General features: G+C 42.7%; 1 protein-coding gene across 1 annotated transcript in view; it reads left to right on the top strand.

Moving 5' to 3' along the window:
• Positions 1 to 16,929, top strand: part of FMN2 (formin 2) — a 268,694-nt gene extending 251,765 nt beyond the window's left edge. The window contains exons 17-18 of the mRNA XM_045818459.1: positions 13,125 to 13,206; positions 15,414 to 16,929. Of these exons, the coding sequence (XP_045674415.1) occupies positions 13,125 to 13,206; positions 15,414 to 15,440 (109 nt within the window). The 3' untranslated portion in view covers positions 15,441 to 16,929. The remainder of the gene's footprint in view (positions 1 to 13,124; positions 13,207 to 15,413) is intronic.
• The last annotated feature ends 2,000 nt before the right edge of the window (positions 16,930 to 18,929 follow it).

Below are 18,929 nucleotides of genomic sequence, written 5' to 3' on the forward strand. Positions count from 1 at the left end.
AAAGATAAAGTGGGACCAAGGGAAGAGAGTTGTAGGAGGTGACGGTGTCGTCTATAAGCTCGCCAGGAAGCGTCTCTCGGAGAAGTGAGGTACAGCAGGGACCTAACGGAAGTCGGGGAATAAACCAACGGATGTGTAAAGGTGGAATGTTCCAGACAGGGGGCGGCGAGTGCAGAGCCTGAGGAAGGAGTGTTCAGCGGGGAGGTCCGAGTGGTTGGACCAGAGCGAGCCAGAGGAGAGAGGAAGAGGATAGTGCAGAGCGGGGGATGCTGGGGCCAGATGGGGTAGCCCGGCGGACCAGGTGGGGAAAGGGCTTCAGAGAGGCGGGCACAGAGGAAGAACCATGGGAAATGCTGCCCTGCCTGTGTGAAGGGGATGAGAGCTGAGAGCTGACCTTGGCATCAGGGGGCCTGGAGGACCCAGTGACATCCACCAGAGCAGTCTCTAGCCAATGCTCAGGGACAAACGCTGGATGGGGGAGGAGCAGAGAACGTGGGCACGGTGCCTATAGGCATGTCTTCTGAGGAGCTGGCACTTCTCAGGGGTCACAGGGCAAAGGCCTGGCTGGAGGGGAAAGCAGGCTAAGGAATTTTCCTGTTTCGGTGCTGGGATAAACAACATGTTTTCGTGCCATTAGGAATAACCCGGCAGAGGAAAAATTGTGACCCCTGTTCTCCCTTAATTGTGTGTTTGTCCTTGATCCCATTTCTGCCTCGTATCTCCCGCATCTCCCTCCTTAATTAAGCCGTTCTTCCTCTTACATAATTCTAAGCCCTTGTGCTCTAAATAGCTCTGTTTTACTCTTTTATGAGTTTTACAGGGAGGAAATATGATCAACTCTGTATAAACTAATTCCTACGTCTAAAAGCCCTTGAACTCCCCACCAAAAATATCTTTCTGAAAACATAGGATCTCAGCTATTCATCCATACTGTCTTTGCCGGAGAGGCGTCAAAATATAAACCGTAGTGTAAGTAACCAACGATGCTTAATTTGATATCTCACTAGCTATAATCAAAAACTTTTCTGACCCATATGTAAAATAAGAATTGCTGAGATTCAGAAAATATCTTAATGCAGGTGGAAATAGTAAATAGTAATAGTAAACAGTAAAATGTAGTGAAGGTAAATAAAAAAAGGACATTGGCATGAAAAATGTCCATTGTAGTAACCAGCACTATTTTCCTGTAATAATATATGAACTTTGCCGTCAAATGTGATTTTATAATGGTTTTGGCCATCGTGTATGAGAAGATCATCTGTACTGTCATAAGTCTGTGGAACCGAGGAGTGTCATTTCACCACTGTATTGAGAACAGCTAAAAATCCCCAGTGTGCACAGGAAGAACATAGCCGTTCTTACAGGGCTTTTTAAAAAAGGCAATTCAGCTGAGCTACTTCTGTAAATTCCACCTAAATCCGCATCTAATATTGAATAAAAACTGTCACTGCTACGTGATCTAGGAGAAAAACAAACATTTGTGCCCCCCCCATCAGAGATTTAAATTAGCAGTGAAAAAATATGTTGATCAGGAGCTTAAAATTTCTAACATGTATATGAGCATAAATATTCCTATTAAAGTGACTATTAAAGGCCTATCAACTAAGCAATTTTAAAAGTTCTAACCAGCACATTCTAGATTTTTCATCGTTTTCCTGCTACCACGTGAAATTCCTGTGGGAGATTATGAAAGAAGATTACTCTTGGTTTGACAGAATATAATTCAGGCTCTTTATTTACACAATGGAATGTGAACTCGGCTGTTTACTCATCCGGTCCGTGAAGCAGATTTTTTCCCCTCCCTCACCAGCTCGGAATCGCCAGTATTTCCAGCACTGGCCACCTACTCACTGCTGTTCTGTTGCGACCATTGTGATCTGAGATAATCGAGGGGATATGCCGACTGCCCTCGAGGTTTCAGAGTTGCACCCCTCTCTCCGATTAGACACTAAAAAGCCAATAGCACATCCTGCAAGTCCATGCTGACGTCCCTCTCCCCAGACATGCCTTCACCGAGTCCAAGTTTAAAAATCAATCTCAGCTTATATGGAGGACTTGTGTTTTTAAAAGAGGCCACTGGAGAAATGTCTCTGCCTTCTGTATTTTTAGATTTGTGCTGACTACGTTCCACGTTTCTTATTTAGAGAACTACATCAAAAAACTCCTCCGAGGAACTGGAGTCAAGACACTGTGGTGGTAGCTGTGTTTTCTCTGGACAGTCTGACCTGCTTTCCCTTTTCAGAGATGGTCGCTGCAACCCATTGTGTCCCCGGCACTGCTGTTCCCTGAACAGAGTTCCAAACTTGCCAATTATAGTTCTTCCCCCTGGCATCGGACAGGACACGTGACTGTTGTTTCTGAATAACTTCTTCTCCAAAACCATTTTAAACTGCCACAATTTATATGTTCTGAGTTTTAAAAGATTTAGAATCAAAAACTTCTAAATAAGTAGAAATAAAAATAATAAACACTATAATGTAATGAATGTATATATAAATATGAATATGTAATGAATATATAAATATGACCTAAGGCAAATGTAAATATATAAATGTAAATGGGTATATGAACATAAATAAATAGGGAGGGGAGGTATTGATGGTTGTCTATTTTGTCTTCCCCGGGCATTTGCACTGTGAGAGTCAGTGTGGTTGGAGCTGTGGAGGTCCAACGTCTGTGTTTACCTGGATTTGAACCCCAGACCTGCCACAAATTGGTGTGCGACCCCAAGCAAGTCATCTGAGCACTTCAAGTTTCTGTTTCCTCACTGGAAGAGTTGGGCAACAACACTACCTCCTGGGGTTTTCACAAGATCTAAGGAGAACAGAATCTGTAAACCCTCTCAGCCCAGTGCTCGGCACATAGGTCTCAGCGAGTGTTAGCTGCTGTGCTGATGCGCCGGGCACTCTGCTGGGCGTGGGGTGTGGAGAGGAAAGATGTCCCCTTCTCTGCCTTCAGGGAGCTAACACTATAGTGCCTTTTAGGGTTCTCATTTTGTGGAAGCTTTCAAAAGAGGAAGAGGTATCGAACCTGGGAAATAAATTTAAGATGATCTGTCCCATGATTTTGTACCTTTTCTAGTGGGAGGGGTTTGGAAAGGGTGCGGAGTCTGAAGTAAACCAGATACGGATTTTCTCCTTCATTCTTCTACTGTGTGACCTCAAGGACCTCTTTGAGTCTCAGGCTCCTCGGCCCTGAAATAGTGTCACGGTGTCTCCCACGCTCGACTGCCAGGTTTTGAATAAGATGGTGCCCGGGAAATGCCCACTGTGTAGGGGGCACCCCACTGGCTCACTGAAGATATTCATGTTCTTCAAATGGAAAAGCAGGCCAGTCAGTTTTTGAACATGTGTGATCGCTAGGACGGTTTTCTCTGGTCTCAAGTTAAAACAGCTTTTATAATAAATTCTACCCGTTGGTTGTGCTCTGAACCCCTTCCATGTGGCGCTTCTTAAAACAGGAGCATAACCACACTGAAGTCACCCTTTGTCTTCCTTAAGCGCATTTGATTGTCATGAATTCATCTGCACATCCTCTCGTGTAGCCACCCTTTCTCTACCTACTGTGTACACATCCAATTAGAGACTCTTTAACTGCTTTGTTGAAATGAAGACATATTACATCCATGTAATGTATCTTTTCCACTAACCTAGGAGTTAATAAAAGTTAGTGAAACAAGTCTGACACAATTTCACGGGGAATCCTACAGGCCACTCGTGTTTCATACAGTGTATGCAAAATTAGCTTTTCTGTAAGATGGAAGAAAGTGAATATGATAACCTAGAGTTTTCCATAACTTTATATTTTATGTGTAATTATCCAAACCAAATTGTTATTTATGGATGGAATTGCAACAGTAAATTGGTAAATTCAGTGTTCAAATCAAATCAGAGCCCACATAGTTTACTCAGAATGTGAATGGAACATCCAGATTTATTGCTGAAGAGTTCACCAGAAGAAGGGGGCAAGAAAAAAAAAAAGAATGAGAGATTTAGATCTCAGCTCTAGCTATTTACCCAAATTTATCCCTGCGATAGTTTAGCTTGATTTGGATGGCCCTATTCATCATGATTCATTCATCGAGTCAGTTATTTTGCAAACACCTGGTGAACACTTGTGTGAGGCTTATTATTCTTGGTAACATACAAGTGAATATACATGATCCCTACTCTCAAGGAGCTTCCGGTTCAACAAGGCAGAGAGACGGGGAGACGAGCGGCTGCGCCACTCACAGCAGCCTGGGTGATCTAGACCGTGTGATGCTAAGTGAAATGCACTGGGCAGAGAAAGGCAAACACCGTATGAAACCAACAAAACTGAAACAGACTCATGGAAACAGAGACCAAAGGGTTGGTTACTGGAAGGGAAGGGGGAGGAGAAAAAGGGGGAGGGGAATTTAATCAATAACATTGCGATAAGTTTACACAGTGACAGATGATACTGGAAGTAGTGGGGTGATCCCATTGTATGATATAAAAATGTCGAATCAGCCCTGGCTGGTGTAGTTCAGTGGATTGAGTATGGGCCTGCGAACCAAGTGTCACTGGTTCAATTCCCTATCAGGGCACATACCTGGGTTGCAGGCCAAGTCTCCAGTAGCGGGTGTGCGAGAGGCAACCACACATTGATGTTTCTCTCCCTTTCTTTTTCTCTCCCTTGCCTTCTGTCTAAAAATAAATAAATAAAATCTTAAAAAAAATGTCGAATCACCATACTGTACACCTGAAACTAATATAATCAATAGAAGATTATACCCTAACTATACTTGAATAAAATATACAATTGAAAATGTAAAATAAAAATTTGAACCAAATTACGCAAAAGCAAGTCTGCCATGGTCAAATGTACTCTCCGTAGAAAGGTAGTTGTGAGCTGAGCTTGAAGGACCTGTGGGATGAGGAGAAAAGGATGGGCAGACCCAGGGGAACAGATGCACAGAGGCCTCCCACGGGGTGGGGGACAGTGTTGTTCTGTTTGGTTCGGTCCAGGGAACACTGCAGACACCAAGGAGAAGTTAGGCTGGTTGGCAATGGCCTTGAATACCTCACTTACCTGCCTAAGGAACCTAAACAATTTTTTCTTGGCAAATGAACACATGCATCAGATGATTCCCATGTTGAGGGCATTTGTGAAGGGTGGATTAAAACCTATGCAGGATGCAGCAGTGGTCCAGGTGACAGGAGGAGGAGGTTTGAAAAGAAAAAAAATCAGGGACAATGGAATTACAGATGTTGCGACAGCTTTTAAAACCATTACAAAGGAATAATTAATCACAGAACTTGTTAACTATGTGCACATGCATGGGGGGGTGATAGAGAGGGAGGGAAGGCATTCAGAGGGTGAGTGGTTGTGTTCTGCACCAAGGCCTGGGTGAGTGAGAGGGTAGCAGTGTCCCCTAGGCCTGGGAACAGGAGGCGGGAGGAGGTCAGAGCCGCAAGGACGGATCTGAAAGTCTTCAGCATAGAAATGATAGGCAGCGTCGTCGAGTGGAGATTTTCCTACAAAATAGCAATCTAGATCAGAGTCAAGATTAGAGCCCTGGGAGGAAAAATAACATTTGAGGGGAAGCTTAATAATTAAGAAGCAGCAAAATAAATTAAGAAAGCATCTCCAGAAAGATAGTTGGAAAACTCAGACATTCTCTTGAGGACCAAAGGGTAAGAGAATTAAAAGACTAGTTAACCTTTCAGTGATGAGCATGGGGGACCTGGAAGCTGGTGGGTACGCCAGCCGGGGGAGTGCTGACAGCTCTTTGATTAGCAGAGAGGCTGATGGGAATGGGGTGTGTGTGTGTGTGTGTGTGTGCGCGCGCACGCGTGTGTGAGATGAGAGCCTAACATAACCCAGCTTTCCTCATTTATAGCCATTCCACAACTGTGGGGAAAGGTGGTTTTCTGAGATAGTTTATCCATGAATTATAATGTTCTACCTTTATAGAATCTTACACATTCACTCACGAGCTCGGACGATAGGGAATTAATTTGTTTGGTTGAGTTTACTTAAAATTCATCTCGTTTCACCCATGTATATGTCACCAAAAACCGTTTTCAGGAAATACTGAGGTCTATCATTTCTGCTTATTGGCTTTGTGTTTGATATCTATGTGGAGTTTTTAGGATATTAATATAGAATGTGTGTCTCTAACTGTCATGGAACCCTAGATTTTAGGCTAGGGCTATTCCTCAAAATTCAGCTCCTGCTGTTAACCACAGGGGCAGGCTTGCACCACACCTTATGGTGAAGTGCGTAGAATGTGAGGCCCTTGGGGCTTCCTGGCAAGTCCTTCCCCAGCTCTGAATGCCCATTTCGGAGCCACAGTCCCGTCACATCAAGCAGCTCAAAGCTCAAAGGTGTTATTTTTTTTTAAAGCCTCAGTTTCCTTGTGTCAGGGGCTGCTTTGTGTCCATCCCGATGGCCCCCGTGAGCGTGGGAGGTGCAGATCCACGGTTTGCTCTGAAAAAGTCAGAGACCGTCAGTGATGAAATTCACAAATTCAACTCAGACCCAGAAATAGGTGCCTGAGGACACTGAAGTTCTTTTCACTTGAGATAATAAGTGACATTTTTGAGTGTTTCCATGGTAGTTTCAGGGGTTTTGTGGTTTTGTGTATATATTTTAAATCATTGAGGTTAAGACAGGAGAAAAGACAGAGCCAGGAGTGAAGTCCCCCAAATCACCTTTAAATCCCCAGTTGCGTCGTAATGCCTACTCTGCCTTTACCTGGAGCGAGACCCACGGCTTCAAAGCCGGTGCTCCTACTCCTCACCAGCCTCTGTCTAGAATCTCTCTCCCCTCTCTCCGTCTCTCTCTTGGGTTAAAAAATGGTCAAGTTGTAGGCAAGCACGATGGTGTTGTGTTGCAGCAACGTCCATTGCGAACTGCTGATAATGATAGTTACGGCTACTCTTCGCTTCTTGTCAGAAGGACTGTCCCCCCACTGTGTGAGGACCTCAGACCCGAGACATCGCAGTGCTGGGCTGCACTTGAACCTCTCACGGCTGTAGACAGCAGTCATGCTCAGGCTTCTCCCGGCAAGCCGAGTTGGAGCCAGCAGGAAATGAATCCGTCTGCCACAGATACTTATTTAGACAAAATTATTAATGTTTTGTGGTGGAGAAGTGGCTCCGTTTCTCATTCGATTGACTGATGAGAGCGTATCTGTTTTCTTGATAAGATTGTGGCCAGCCTGCCTTTGCTCTAGAAAGGAGATAAAAATTATTCTGCCTGAAGGCTCCAGGGACATCTGGTTTCTTTTCTCTGTGTCTGTGCCAGAGAGTATCTCCCTGATTCATCTCAGAAACTGTCTTTAAACTTAATCACACTGAACTTTTTGTATATGTTTGCGGGACAATGAGTGGGTCTGGGGCCCCGGGAAGGAAAGTACCAAGAAAAATGCATCTTTATTAGGACAGAAATAAGAAGCCACACTCCTTGTTTAGAATAATCTTTAGTGCAAATTCACGTAGCTGTGCTAAGGACGACATTTGAGAAAGTTTTCATTTTGAAAAATACCAAAATTAAAATAGTCATTGGAATTTAAATTAGTCAACAAATTGAATGATAAAAAGTATTTTTCATTCTATCACCTACCTGTCTTCTCCATAATATAAACCTTAAATTAAAAATATTCTCAAGGAAAGTATTTTTCATTCGATCACCTACCTCTGTCTTCCCTACAATATTAGTCTTAATTTAAAAATATTCTTATTCTTTTAGACTCAAATTGTCCATGATTAATAACTTATTTCTAGGCTTAATATCTTAAAACCAAGTAAAGTTGTTACAACTTAGAATATCTGTATGTAAGGAATAAAAACTCTACAGTGACATGTTGATATTGAATTAGTTTCCTTTAGGTTACATATACAACTTCAGTTTTAAAGGGTACATTTAACATGAGAGTTTTTAAAAGCAAACTTAAGCTTTAATACTTAAAGGCGTTTTGTCTTCCTCTGGTCATTTCTGCCCTTTAAAACCATTGCCCCTAAGGGATGACCTCAGTCGTATTTCTCACAAAACGCTTCACTTCTTATCCTGAAGGTGGTTCCCTGTGGCATCACAGACTCTGTGTCATTGTCATTCAATGGTGCCACGCTCCTTTGCCTTGCTAAGCTTGAACTTCAGGTCTCACAGTCATCCCAGCATCACTTTCCACCTCTGTGGACACACTGCTGTGTGAGCAGGTTGGCTGGTGCAATCTGACTCAGGTATGCCTTGTCTTGGCATCTCACACCGCTAGATATGTAGAACAGTAAAGCCCCGTGTACCTGTCCATCAGACTGCTGGCCCCGCCCCTCCCACACAGCTGTGAACCCTGAAGTATGTGGGAACCGGGGAGAGAGGGGAAGCCCCGCGGCAGCTGAAATTACTTACTGCCTCCAAGTCCGGGAAGTCTGCTCCTTTAGTGCAGACTGAACTCAGAGTCGTGGCTCTAATTTGAGGCGCCTTTAGATCCTCGTTATCTGCTTTTCCCCTCTAAAGAAGATACAAATTACTAAAAGGAGATAGGGGCTGCTGCATGCTGGTGCTAGCCCGCTACCCAGGAACAAACAGAAAACTTAAACAGCAGAAACCGGGGGGAGCATAGCAAAGTACCAAGTGTCAGGTCAACGTGTGGGCGGCTGCTGTGTATATGATCCCAGGAGGCCTTTGGGTGGCCCTGTGTGAGCACATGACGACAGTGACGTGTCTAGGCAATCACTGGCTGTCAAGTATAAGTTAAATTGTTACATTTATTTAAGAAAGAGAAAAGTTCAAACTGAATCTAGTGTCACTAATGTAATGTATACTACCTATACTTCAATTTTCAAAAAGAAAAGAAAGTTTAATTTTTTTTTCAAAAAGACATCATTCAAAATTGGTTTTACAAAGAGGGGCCCATGCGGGGAGCAAGTGTCCACTTTCTGGGCATTGTCCATGTTTTTCTCAGCCACTGCCGGAGCACAACTTTGCGTATGACGAAAATTGTTTTGCTCACATTGGTCCCCTACTCTGTTTGCCAAATCTGATTCCATATGGCTTTTTTTTCCATTTCCCATAATTAAATTAGTCCCCAAGAGATAGTGCCTTGTATTCATTGATTACTGTTGGTCCTCCATTTATGAGACAAGTACATACTTTTGCACCTTATTCATGGTAGTTTTGTTTCTGAAGGTTCAGAGACAGTGAACGATATTACAGCGAAATTTACAGCCACGCTCTACCAGTTAGCACCCTCCCATCTGAAAGGCAATGCTGCGTTTCTGGTCGTCTAGTCTCCGCTTTCTGCGTTGCTGTCGTTTCTCCAAAATCATGAAAAGTGCTGACAGAAGGCTTTCCATTATCACGTGATTGGGTTTTGTTCGCATGTTCCTTCTGTTGTCTGGGTGGCTGATTGGAAGTGGCAGTGAGTCTATCAAAGATGCCATCCAAGACTCCTTACTTCCCTTTTTAGTTCTCAAAGAGGGTGAAGTGCCGACTAACACGTGCCCTGGCCGTCGCCTTTGCGTGAATGCAGCCACAATAAAAAGAATGCATCTTTGGGACTCGTGCCTGAGGGCCACGTCTGTCTCAGCACATCATCCATAGACCTCGCGCGATAGGGGTTAAAACTCAAGGACAGGCTACATGTGGAAGCCGCAGGCTGAGTTTTTCAAACCAACGATGTTTTCTTCCCCCTTCGCATAAACAGAACGTTGTATTTCTTTATAAATGACACATTGCCCCTCCTTTCCAAGCAGAACATATTGGTCACTTCTGTTTATTATTGGAAATGTCATCAACGCCATTCCTTTTCACTTAAAACCTTTGATGTCTAGTTGTGAGATGAACATCTTTTTCCTGCTGGGTTTCAGGAGCTGGAGGCAGCGGTGAATGAGGGATGAGGCGGGAAGGGGAGAGGACCGAACGCAGACAAGCCGTTACTCAATAGGCCTGAGCTCCCCTCGGACACCCTCAGCGCCAGCACCCAGATGGAGAGAGAGGCCGGGGAGGAGACGCTGGGGTGGACAGCCGGCCTGGGCCCTCCACCCCAGCTTCTCCCTCCTCATTTTCCTTAACTCCTGCCGCCGCTGGCAATGCGCCTCCCCTCCGGGGACCCATTCTTCTTTTCCTGCCTAAAGTATGGAAAAAATGTCTTGTCGTCAGAGTCCCGTTGAAATGAAATTGGCACATGGAAGGAGCAATGTTTGCGTGGGAGGGGCGGGACTCACTAAGTGCTGAAGTGAGCGGTTCTTCGTGGTGTGGGGCTGTGACCCCCGCATTCACAGTCTTTCTGTGAAGTGGAGAGGGGCGAGGAAATGTGGTTGTCCAGGTCCCAGAGTGGTCACCCAGTCCGGGATTCGGGGGCCATGCCCGGGTTCCAGAGAGCTGCCCCTCAAAATGTGCAACCCGCAGGCCGCCTCCAGCAGATTATTCTGGGTGCTGCTTAGAAATGCATTTCCAAGGGACTAAACCACAATATAGAAGAGTAGGCCTGGGGTACTGGATTTCATGGTTTTTTGATTGATTTCTTTCAGAGAGAGAGAGTGGGAGAGAGAGAAAAAGAAACATCAATGTGTTGTTCTAGTTAGTGCTGCATTCATTGGTTGATTCTTATACGTGTCCTGATCGGGGGATCGAACCAGCAACTTTGGGGCATTGGGATGACAATCTAACCAACTGAGGTAGCCAGCCGGGGCCCTGCAGAACTGCATTTTAATAAATTCCCAGTGACTCCTCTCCTAAATCTGAAGAGTAGCTGCTCCAGATTCTGATGGTCAGACTTCCCAGCTCCCCAGATCCCGTGTGTATCTGGAGGGGCTCTCGCTGCAGGCACTGCCCAGCCGTCCTGCACGTCAGGAACTGAGTCAGAAACTGGGAGGCCAGTGGGAACATCGGCCTGTGAGTCGTGTGGGGATCCTGTGACAGTTCTTCACGTGCTGGCCTTTGTATTTATTCCTCTGCATACAGTGCTCTACTTTCACCCTCAGTACCATTCCCGCTTTCAAGAAACATATGAAAAATTGGAATTTGTCTTTGAAACAAGGCTTGGCCATCCGCCTGCCCCAGAATGAGTCCCATAAGCCCCACCCACTACCCCCAGTTACCTGCTCTGGGACACAGCTGGACCTCTACAAACAGAGGCGGCTGTGGTCAGTGCACCATTGCAATCTACCCGCTTATGTGGGTGTGTCTCTCCTACTACACAGTGGGTTTAGTTGTCCCTGTAAAATCCATCTGGTCCCAGGGCCTGACCTGGAGTTACTTCTCCATAAGTGATCGTCACGTCAATGGATGAGCTCGAAGATCATGCGAGGGCTCGTCCCTGCGCATCCTTGCAAGTTGCCATCACCTGTGCTGGGAGGGGTGGCTGCATTTGTTTTTGTGTAAAATCAGTATGTGTGTATGAGCCTCGGCTTCCTGGGATCCTCACCAAAAAAAAAAAATGGGTTTTAAGAACGAGATAAATAAGATAGTGAGAAAATGAAGATGCTTTGGTGATCTAAATACTTGTGAAGTAGATGTTTATAAATGTCACACAAGGCTTTACAAGTGCTCTGAGTAAATTTAAGAGGAGATCTACTGGATTTGGGCTAAGTGCTAAAAAAAAAATAGTTTCCTTAATTCCCTGTCCAAATACCGCAACTTAAATTTACTGATAGTTGTTTCAGGGCAAATGGAGCCTCTGTAATCCTCGGTTTGTTATAAAGAAAATATTTTTGTCTTCAAATGTTTGGAGGGAGGATTAAAGGCAATTTATGATGGCCTGGGTAGAAAGTAATAAACGTGTTAACAATGGAGTGTCTTCTCAATTGTCATCATTTTCGGGAATTGCTAACAAAATCAATCAATCCTGTGGGCATTTTATGACCTAAAGGAGTTACTTTCATTTGTCATACTGGAAGGTTATAACATTGACCTTGTGGCTCCTCTACTGGATTAATTGTTCCATTGTATTGCTTAAAAACAGGGATTCACTCAGCTATGTAGGAAATGAATTTTCTCATTAGCTCTTTTGCTCCAGGGCTCAAGAAATGTATTTATAATTTATTTCTTTGAGGAAAGAGGCTTTCAAGATCTATATGTAAAGTCTTTTATTATTAAGATGTCCTGGCCCGTTTACATTCTTCAGAAATACTCTATTTTTACTTCCCAAGGAAAATCATCATAGCAAAATATAATTAACCCGAGAGGCCACTTTCCTTCTTAGGGGACCTCCTTTTATTCATAGAATTCCAGTTTGTAGATTTCTTATGACATCTTGAAAGTAATCGTGGTAACTGTTGATCATACTTGAAATTTTAGAAAGAAGTTCTTAAATCATGTTTATCTGGAAGAACTCTATGCAGTAATAACAGTAATACTATGGTATGTTATCGATCCCTCCTACCGCCCAAGGGGATACCAGGATCAGCGGTGTGAGGAGGGTAGCCAACACCTTGTAGCAAAGCCAGGACTCCACGCGGAACTTCATCTCCAAGTGCCACCCTCTTCTAGCCCTACCTTTGGCAGATTCAGTACGGTTTTCCTGGGAGTGCGTGTTTAAAAAGAAATCCTAGTAGTAGTAAAATGTTATGAACGCTTACTCTCTGTTTTCTGTTTTCAGTGAAATGATTGGTTCCCATGCTTGATGAAGTTTACGTTTTTAAAAACTGCCCAAGTAGTCATTGCAAATGACTGGCATGCATGAAGAGGTGTGATGTGGGGAGTGCATCTGAGGTCATTTTAAATAAACATTGGAGGGTTTTATCCCAAAAACTGGTGATTTAATTATTCCGATGCTTCTGATCTGCATTATAGTGCCCATCCTACTTATGTAGGAGAGCCCTACTGAGTAGGCTCACCTGCAAAGGGGGAATATTTCTTTACTTTCCTGTCTACAAGACTCCTCTAATACAGGACGAAATGTATGCATAAAAATGCATGTCTTTGGTCCACTATTCGCTTCTACGTCCTTTGATTTTAAGCTAAGAACTCCTGGGTGAATTTGCCTCTAGCTCTAACATTCTGTGTTCTAAAATCACATGTCAGATAACATTGCTGTGCATTCCTTTCTCCAGTACATCAAATCCGTAATGAGTTGAGCCTTGCTCACTGAGTATAAGGTGGGTTGACGCGATCTCTGCGGGTCTTTGTTCAAATGCGTGTGCTTTCTCCCCACCCAGAGTTAAAGAAGCCGAAGAGGTGTGCAGGCAGAAAAAGGGGAAATCACTGTATAAAATAAAGCCAAGGCATGACTCTGGAATTGTAAGTATCTGACTTTTCTGGCCTTTAGCCTGTGATTTTCTTTGGCTTTTCAATACTATGTGGGCAATCTATACAAAATACAACATTTTAATTATTTCCCTGTTACATTTGAATAAATATTGAGCCTCTCACTTAAAGAATTTCCTCTCCCTGGTGCCTCTAATTAGGCCCGAAAGGCTCAAAGAATCCCAGTCTTCAGCATTCCAAGCTTAAGAATTAAGATAAGTACTGAGTACTTATATGTGGATATGGATGTATAGGTGGGATTTGGGGGTAATCTTTCACTTTCTTCATTACATACAGTCGCAGCACGGGGCTGTGCTTGAACCCTGAGTTCTAACTGTATCAGTGCCATTGGGATCTGAAGCACAGTGGGGAATGCCCAGGGCAGAGCTGCCCCTTGGTGAGACCAGAGGGCTCAGACCCGGTTTGTACCCGTGCACGGCTGTGCACGGCTGGCGCCTCCTAGCTGTCAGTCAACAAGCAGAATTTAGCAAGCTCTCCTCCGTTTCCCCCTTGCCCACCTCTTCCTCACAAACGACATGCCGAGGTTTGCGCCCCGGGAGGGAAGCGCTTGGGCAAAATGACGAGATTTTTCACGTCCCGCTGTCAGTGTTTTGTGGCGTATTTTGAGGGATTCGCACTTGGTGCCAGAGTCAGTAAATGGTATTCTTTTAAGTGAAAAATTAGGTTAGGCTTGAAAATAGGAGGATTTTGAATTAGATTAGTCGAGCACAGTCTAAATGGGAAAAGAATGAAAACAGCCCCAGTTTTTATATGATTGCATAGCTGTCTTTAGAAAAAGTTATGGATTATGACTTCAGTTAAGAGCTGTTGTCCCTTCAAAAGTCCCCAACCGGATGGCTTCACAGGTGACTTTTACCAGACATTTGAAGAAGAACTCACTAACACCTCTCCTTCTCAAACTACTCCAAAAAATTCAAGAGGAGGAAAGGCTGGCAAGCTTATTTTATAAGGCCGCCATTATCCTGATTCCAAAACCACACAGACGTTACCAAAAAAAAAAATTATTGGCCAATAGCTCTGATGAACATAGATGTAAAAATCCTCAACTAAATCTGAGCAAATTGAATTCAGCAGTACATTAAACATGTCATACACCGTGATCTGATGGGATTTATTCCTAGGATGCAAGGTTGGTATGATATTCACAAATCAATTCACACGATACACAACATAAACAAAATGAAGGACTAAAATTCAGACACAAATAACATCTGATTTCACGTATATGTAGAATCTAAAGAACAGAACAAATGAACACACTTGTAGATACAGAGGACAAACTGCAGGTTGCCAGCTGGAGGAAGGGGTGGGGGGCTGGGTGAAAAAGCAGAGGGGATTAAGAAACACGAGTTGGCAGTTGTAAAATAGTCACGGGGATGTAAACCACAGCGTAGGAAATACAGGTAATAATACTGTAACAGCTATGTGTATTGCCCAGTGGGCGCTGGAAATACTAGAGGGATCACTTTGTAAGTTGTATGATGGCCTAACCGCTATACTGTGCACCTGAAACTAATACAAAATCATGTTGAATGTGAACTGTAATTGCAAAATAAAACTTTAAAAACACAGGATGGCATGACAATGAGTGCCTTGAACTATGAGCTCAGCACAATAACCAGCTAGCTGCCGAAGTAAATAAATAACCAAATGCAGAAAATTAAAAAAATAAAAGCCATTTCCCTATCAGTTTCTATGTGTCAAAATTATTCTTAACTCATGACAAGTAATATATTCTGGTTTACTTGATTTTCTGTCTTTCTGATTGAAGTACAAATTTAAAATGGATTGAATGAGGGGGAATAATTATTTAGTAGTTAACCTCAGTTCTGCTGTTAGAAGGATTGAAATGAAACAGCAATTCAGTTTTTATATTAACGTGTTTGTCCATAAAACTGAGAATGAGAAAGCTGAATTGGCACTCTTTTCCATCAATTAGAAACTTAAATTTTAAGAACTTTTTTTCATCAGAAATATTGACTGGTTTGTCTTGGTGAAAATTCTAAAAGATGAAAATATATTCTACTTATATGTTTTTTCTTTATGGGCTGGTTGATCTTTAACCTTTCCCAGCGAATTTGATCCAAACAAAAAGGTCTTGTTTGGGCTACTCTGAACTCCATACATTTTTTAACTTCTCGTTTCTAACTATAACTCTTACCTGGTGCATTTATTTTCAGAAAGCAAAGATAAGCATGAAAACGTGAACACAGAAAAGCAGACGAGAATGAGTCTCTCTCTAACCACTTACAACTTGTTCCGCTGACCTGGAGGCGGGAAGGAAACTACATCATTTGGATCATTTTTCTTCTTTACCTCTTGCATAGTCTTTGTGTTTTCTAGACAGTCCACCAATGGTTGAATTTTACTGTACATTCATATAAAAATGCAAAAGCAGTAGACCCGTGGAGAATTTGACACCTTTTCCTTTTTGTAAAAGTTTTTGGTATTCTGCCGATAGACCGAAACAGCATGTGTAAGAGGCGGTGTCTGCATTAATTCCAAACATGCTACACAGGTACCTAAAGTTGACCTTTGTGAGAATACTCCATATACAGCACAATTCTTTCCTTTCTACTGACAACCAGTACTCCACATCGCTGCATTTAGATTTATGGTTAAAATGTTATTTCTAGTGAATTCTGTCACTTTCACATCTACGTATACATTTTCGATTCTAAAACTTAAGTCCTATTTATGTGTCATAATTGAGGCTTTCCCAACTTTTAGAGTTGCTCTCCATAAATCTATATTTGTGAAAGAAAGATGATAATTTTTTAATTCATCAGATAATGGGTAGAAAAAAATAGCAGAAGGAAATCCCTTTCCTGTGAATCATTTAATATAGGCAGGAATCCGAGTTCTGTTTATCAAGGGCTTGTATCAGGCTGTCGTCGGAGACCCTGCACAAAACTAATCTGTAGCAGAAGGAAGTGAAACTAAAGGCGTGCGTCTCTGTACCTTTGCCATTGCTTTGCACAAAGAAAATAGGACTCAATATTTTGAAGGAATCTAACTAAATGATGCTTATAAAATTGCCAAACATGACTAATTTTTGGCCAGGGGGAAAAAAAAGTAACTTCTTGGAGAGATTGGCATCTACTTAGAGCTTGTTAGTTAAACACACCTGCCTGGACATTTTGACATCATGTGCTGGGGTTGTCTCTGTGTGTTACAGCAGGTGATTAAAAGCTGCAAAATGAGTATGCAGTGATTCATTATCTGAGGGAGCCTAGGAAAGAATTTATTGTATGTTGTGGGGGAAAAATTAAATCTCCTACTTTTCTGAGGATACTTATAGTCAGCTTATGACGCATTGTGATGGTTTTAGCTGACATTAATAGGTGTGGTTTTTAAAGATTAATGATATTTGTTGGGGGTTATGGTGGTTAAAGGGGAGAATTTATTGCAAACCAATTATGGAAAGCAACTCAAAAAGAGAATGTTCTGACTCATAACTATGTATTTATGTAAAGTACGGTCATTTACCATTTAGTTTGTCGTTTAAGTGCTAAGAAACAGCAGTGGGTTTTTTGGTTGTAGTTTTGTAGTCTTCCTGTCTTCTTCACTCCCTCCGATGTGTATATTAATATTCTTCAATGAAAATATAGGGCATTTAACAAAGATCGCTATGTGCAATACTGTATTTAGTGTTTCTATTTCAATTTTTTAGAATGTTAATTTATATGAAAATAAAATGAGTAATAAAAGAGTTCTGTGTCTCCTGTGTGTGTATCACCTAAAGATACTTGCAAAACGAAGCCATCAAATTTAAAACTGGGAGGATAATAAGTTAGACCATCTGTGTTTGAGTATTTTTAAACATTTTTATGTCAGGTTTAACAGTTGTTGGTAGTTAAATATTTGATGAATGCTTATTTTTAGAGATAAAATAATTCTTCTGCTCCATGAAAACATATATGGAGAAAGGTTGATGTTTTCCTAATGTAATTTTTGAGGCAAAAAGTATTTTGCACTTGTGAACAACGACCTATTAATGTTTGGGAAATCTTTTAGAAATTAGATGCAAACATTTATTTGAAACAGATTAAGTGGTGAAGCGCTATTCAAAGATAAAACACAGGAACAATTATGGGGCCAAGAGACAGGTCTGTATTCACAGCATACGCTGGAAACTAAGCATGAGGCTAACGGGGAAACATGAAAAGTTCTTTTTCCATAAAAAAGCTTTGTGTTTAGGCCTATTCTAATTTTAATATAATATAAAAAAGCACTCCTTTCACCACCTGCATATTGGCTTACCATCTACTTTATGCCAAGACACGGTGCTAGTAATTGCCTATTTAAACAAGAAAAGAACCGAATGTTATCAATGTTTGAGGGCATTTCCTCTCAAAGGTGCAATGTGAGACACTCGAGGAAGATTTATTGATTTAGTGAATAAAAAAAAAAATAAATGAGAGGAAGAGAAAGAAAAAGGCCAGGAGTTAAAGGGAATGAAAAATTGACAGTATATGCAGAACATCCAGTTGGATACTTTTGTCAAGCTGGGGATAAAAAGAGTGTAAAGCAATGGTTACAATTCATTGTAACACCCAGTTCAGAAAGCAGAAAGAGCTAGATCTTGAGGGGTTCGTAGGAGTCAGGCAAGTGAAGGGGGGAGAGAAACGACAAATGGGGACGCAGCCCTCAGATGCCCATAGAAAGCATCCTTTCATTTAGGAGCTGTGTGTGACTGGTTCAGGTGAGGCGGAGGAAGCAGAGCATCATGGGGAAAGGATGGAGGAAGACGGTGCTTGGAGACATGGAAAGGGAATTTGTGGTAGAAACTAATGTCATTTTACTTTAGTTTGGGGTCAAGAGCACCTCAAAGTCACTGTGGAACAGTGGCACGGACCACCAGCGAGTTCGTTTGGAGGGCAGTCTTTTTTTTTTAAGACTTTATTTATTTATTTATTTACTTATTAGAGGGGGAAGGAGGGAGAAAGAGGGAGAGAAACATCGATGTGTGGTTGCATCTTGTGCACCCCCTACTGGGCACCTCTCCCACAACCCAGACATTGTGCCGTGACTGGGAATCCAACCAGCGACCCTTTGGTTTGCAGGCCGGCCCTCAGTCCACTGAGCCACACCAGCCAGGGCATGAAGGGCAGGCTGAAAAGTTTCCAAATGGTGGTTCTCCAAATGTTTGGTGGGAAGGGGATGACGCCACGTTTCTAAGAGAGGCAGCAGGGTGAGAAAGAACACGGGAAACAGAGGCAAAATGGCCTGAACGCCTGCAGAAGAATGAACTCTACACACGTATGAGGAGGTGGGGTATGAGGTAGAGAGAGCGGTGAGGACAAACGACCAGGGACTCGGTCCGTGAAGACTTCATTACTAAGAAACTTCATGCGGTAGCTTGTGAAGGTGAGAAGGCATTTGGAATGTCACGTGACCTACTTTGTTTTCCTTAATGAAGCCCGCTCTGGTCCCATTGAGGAGGACAGACTGGAGGAGCATCAGCCTGGATGTCAGAGAGCTTTACACAGCCTATTGCAGTGTCGAACGCAGGAGTGGGAATTACGTGAGGTCTTACTAGCGGAGATGGAGACTTGGAGCCAAGGAAAAGATACGTTAAGGAGGTAAAACATGTAAGGGAAACATTTATATGTTTTCCCTTGAGGTTCCCTCAAGGGAAACCTCTTGAACCTTTAGATGCGAGAAACAAGAAAGCAGATTGAATTAAAGGTGAC

This window comes from Phyllostomus hastatus, unplaced genomic scaffold (genome assembly GCF_019186645.2).
Source record: "Phyllostomus hastatus isolate PE091 unplaced genomic scaffold, TTU_PhHast_1.1 phas_contig_148, whole genome shotgun sequence".
Taxonomy (NCBI): Eukaryota; Metazoa; Chordata; class Mammalia; order Chiroptera; family Phyllostomidae; genus Phyllostomus; species Phyllostomus hastatus.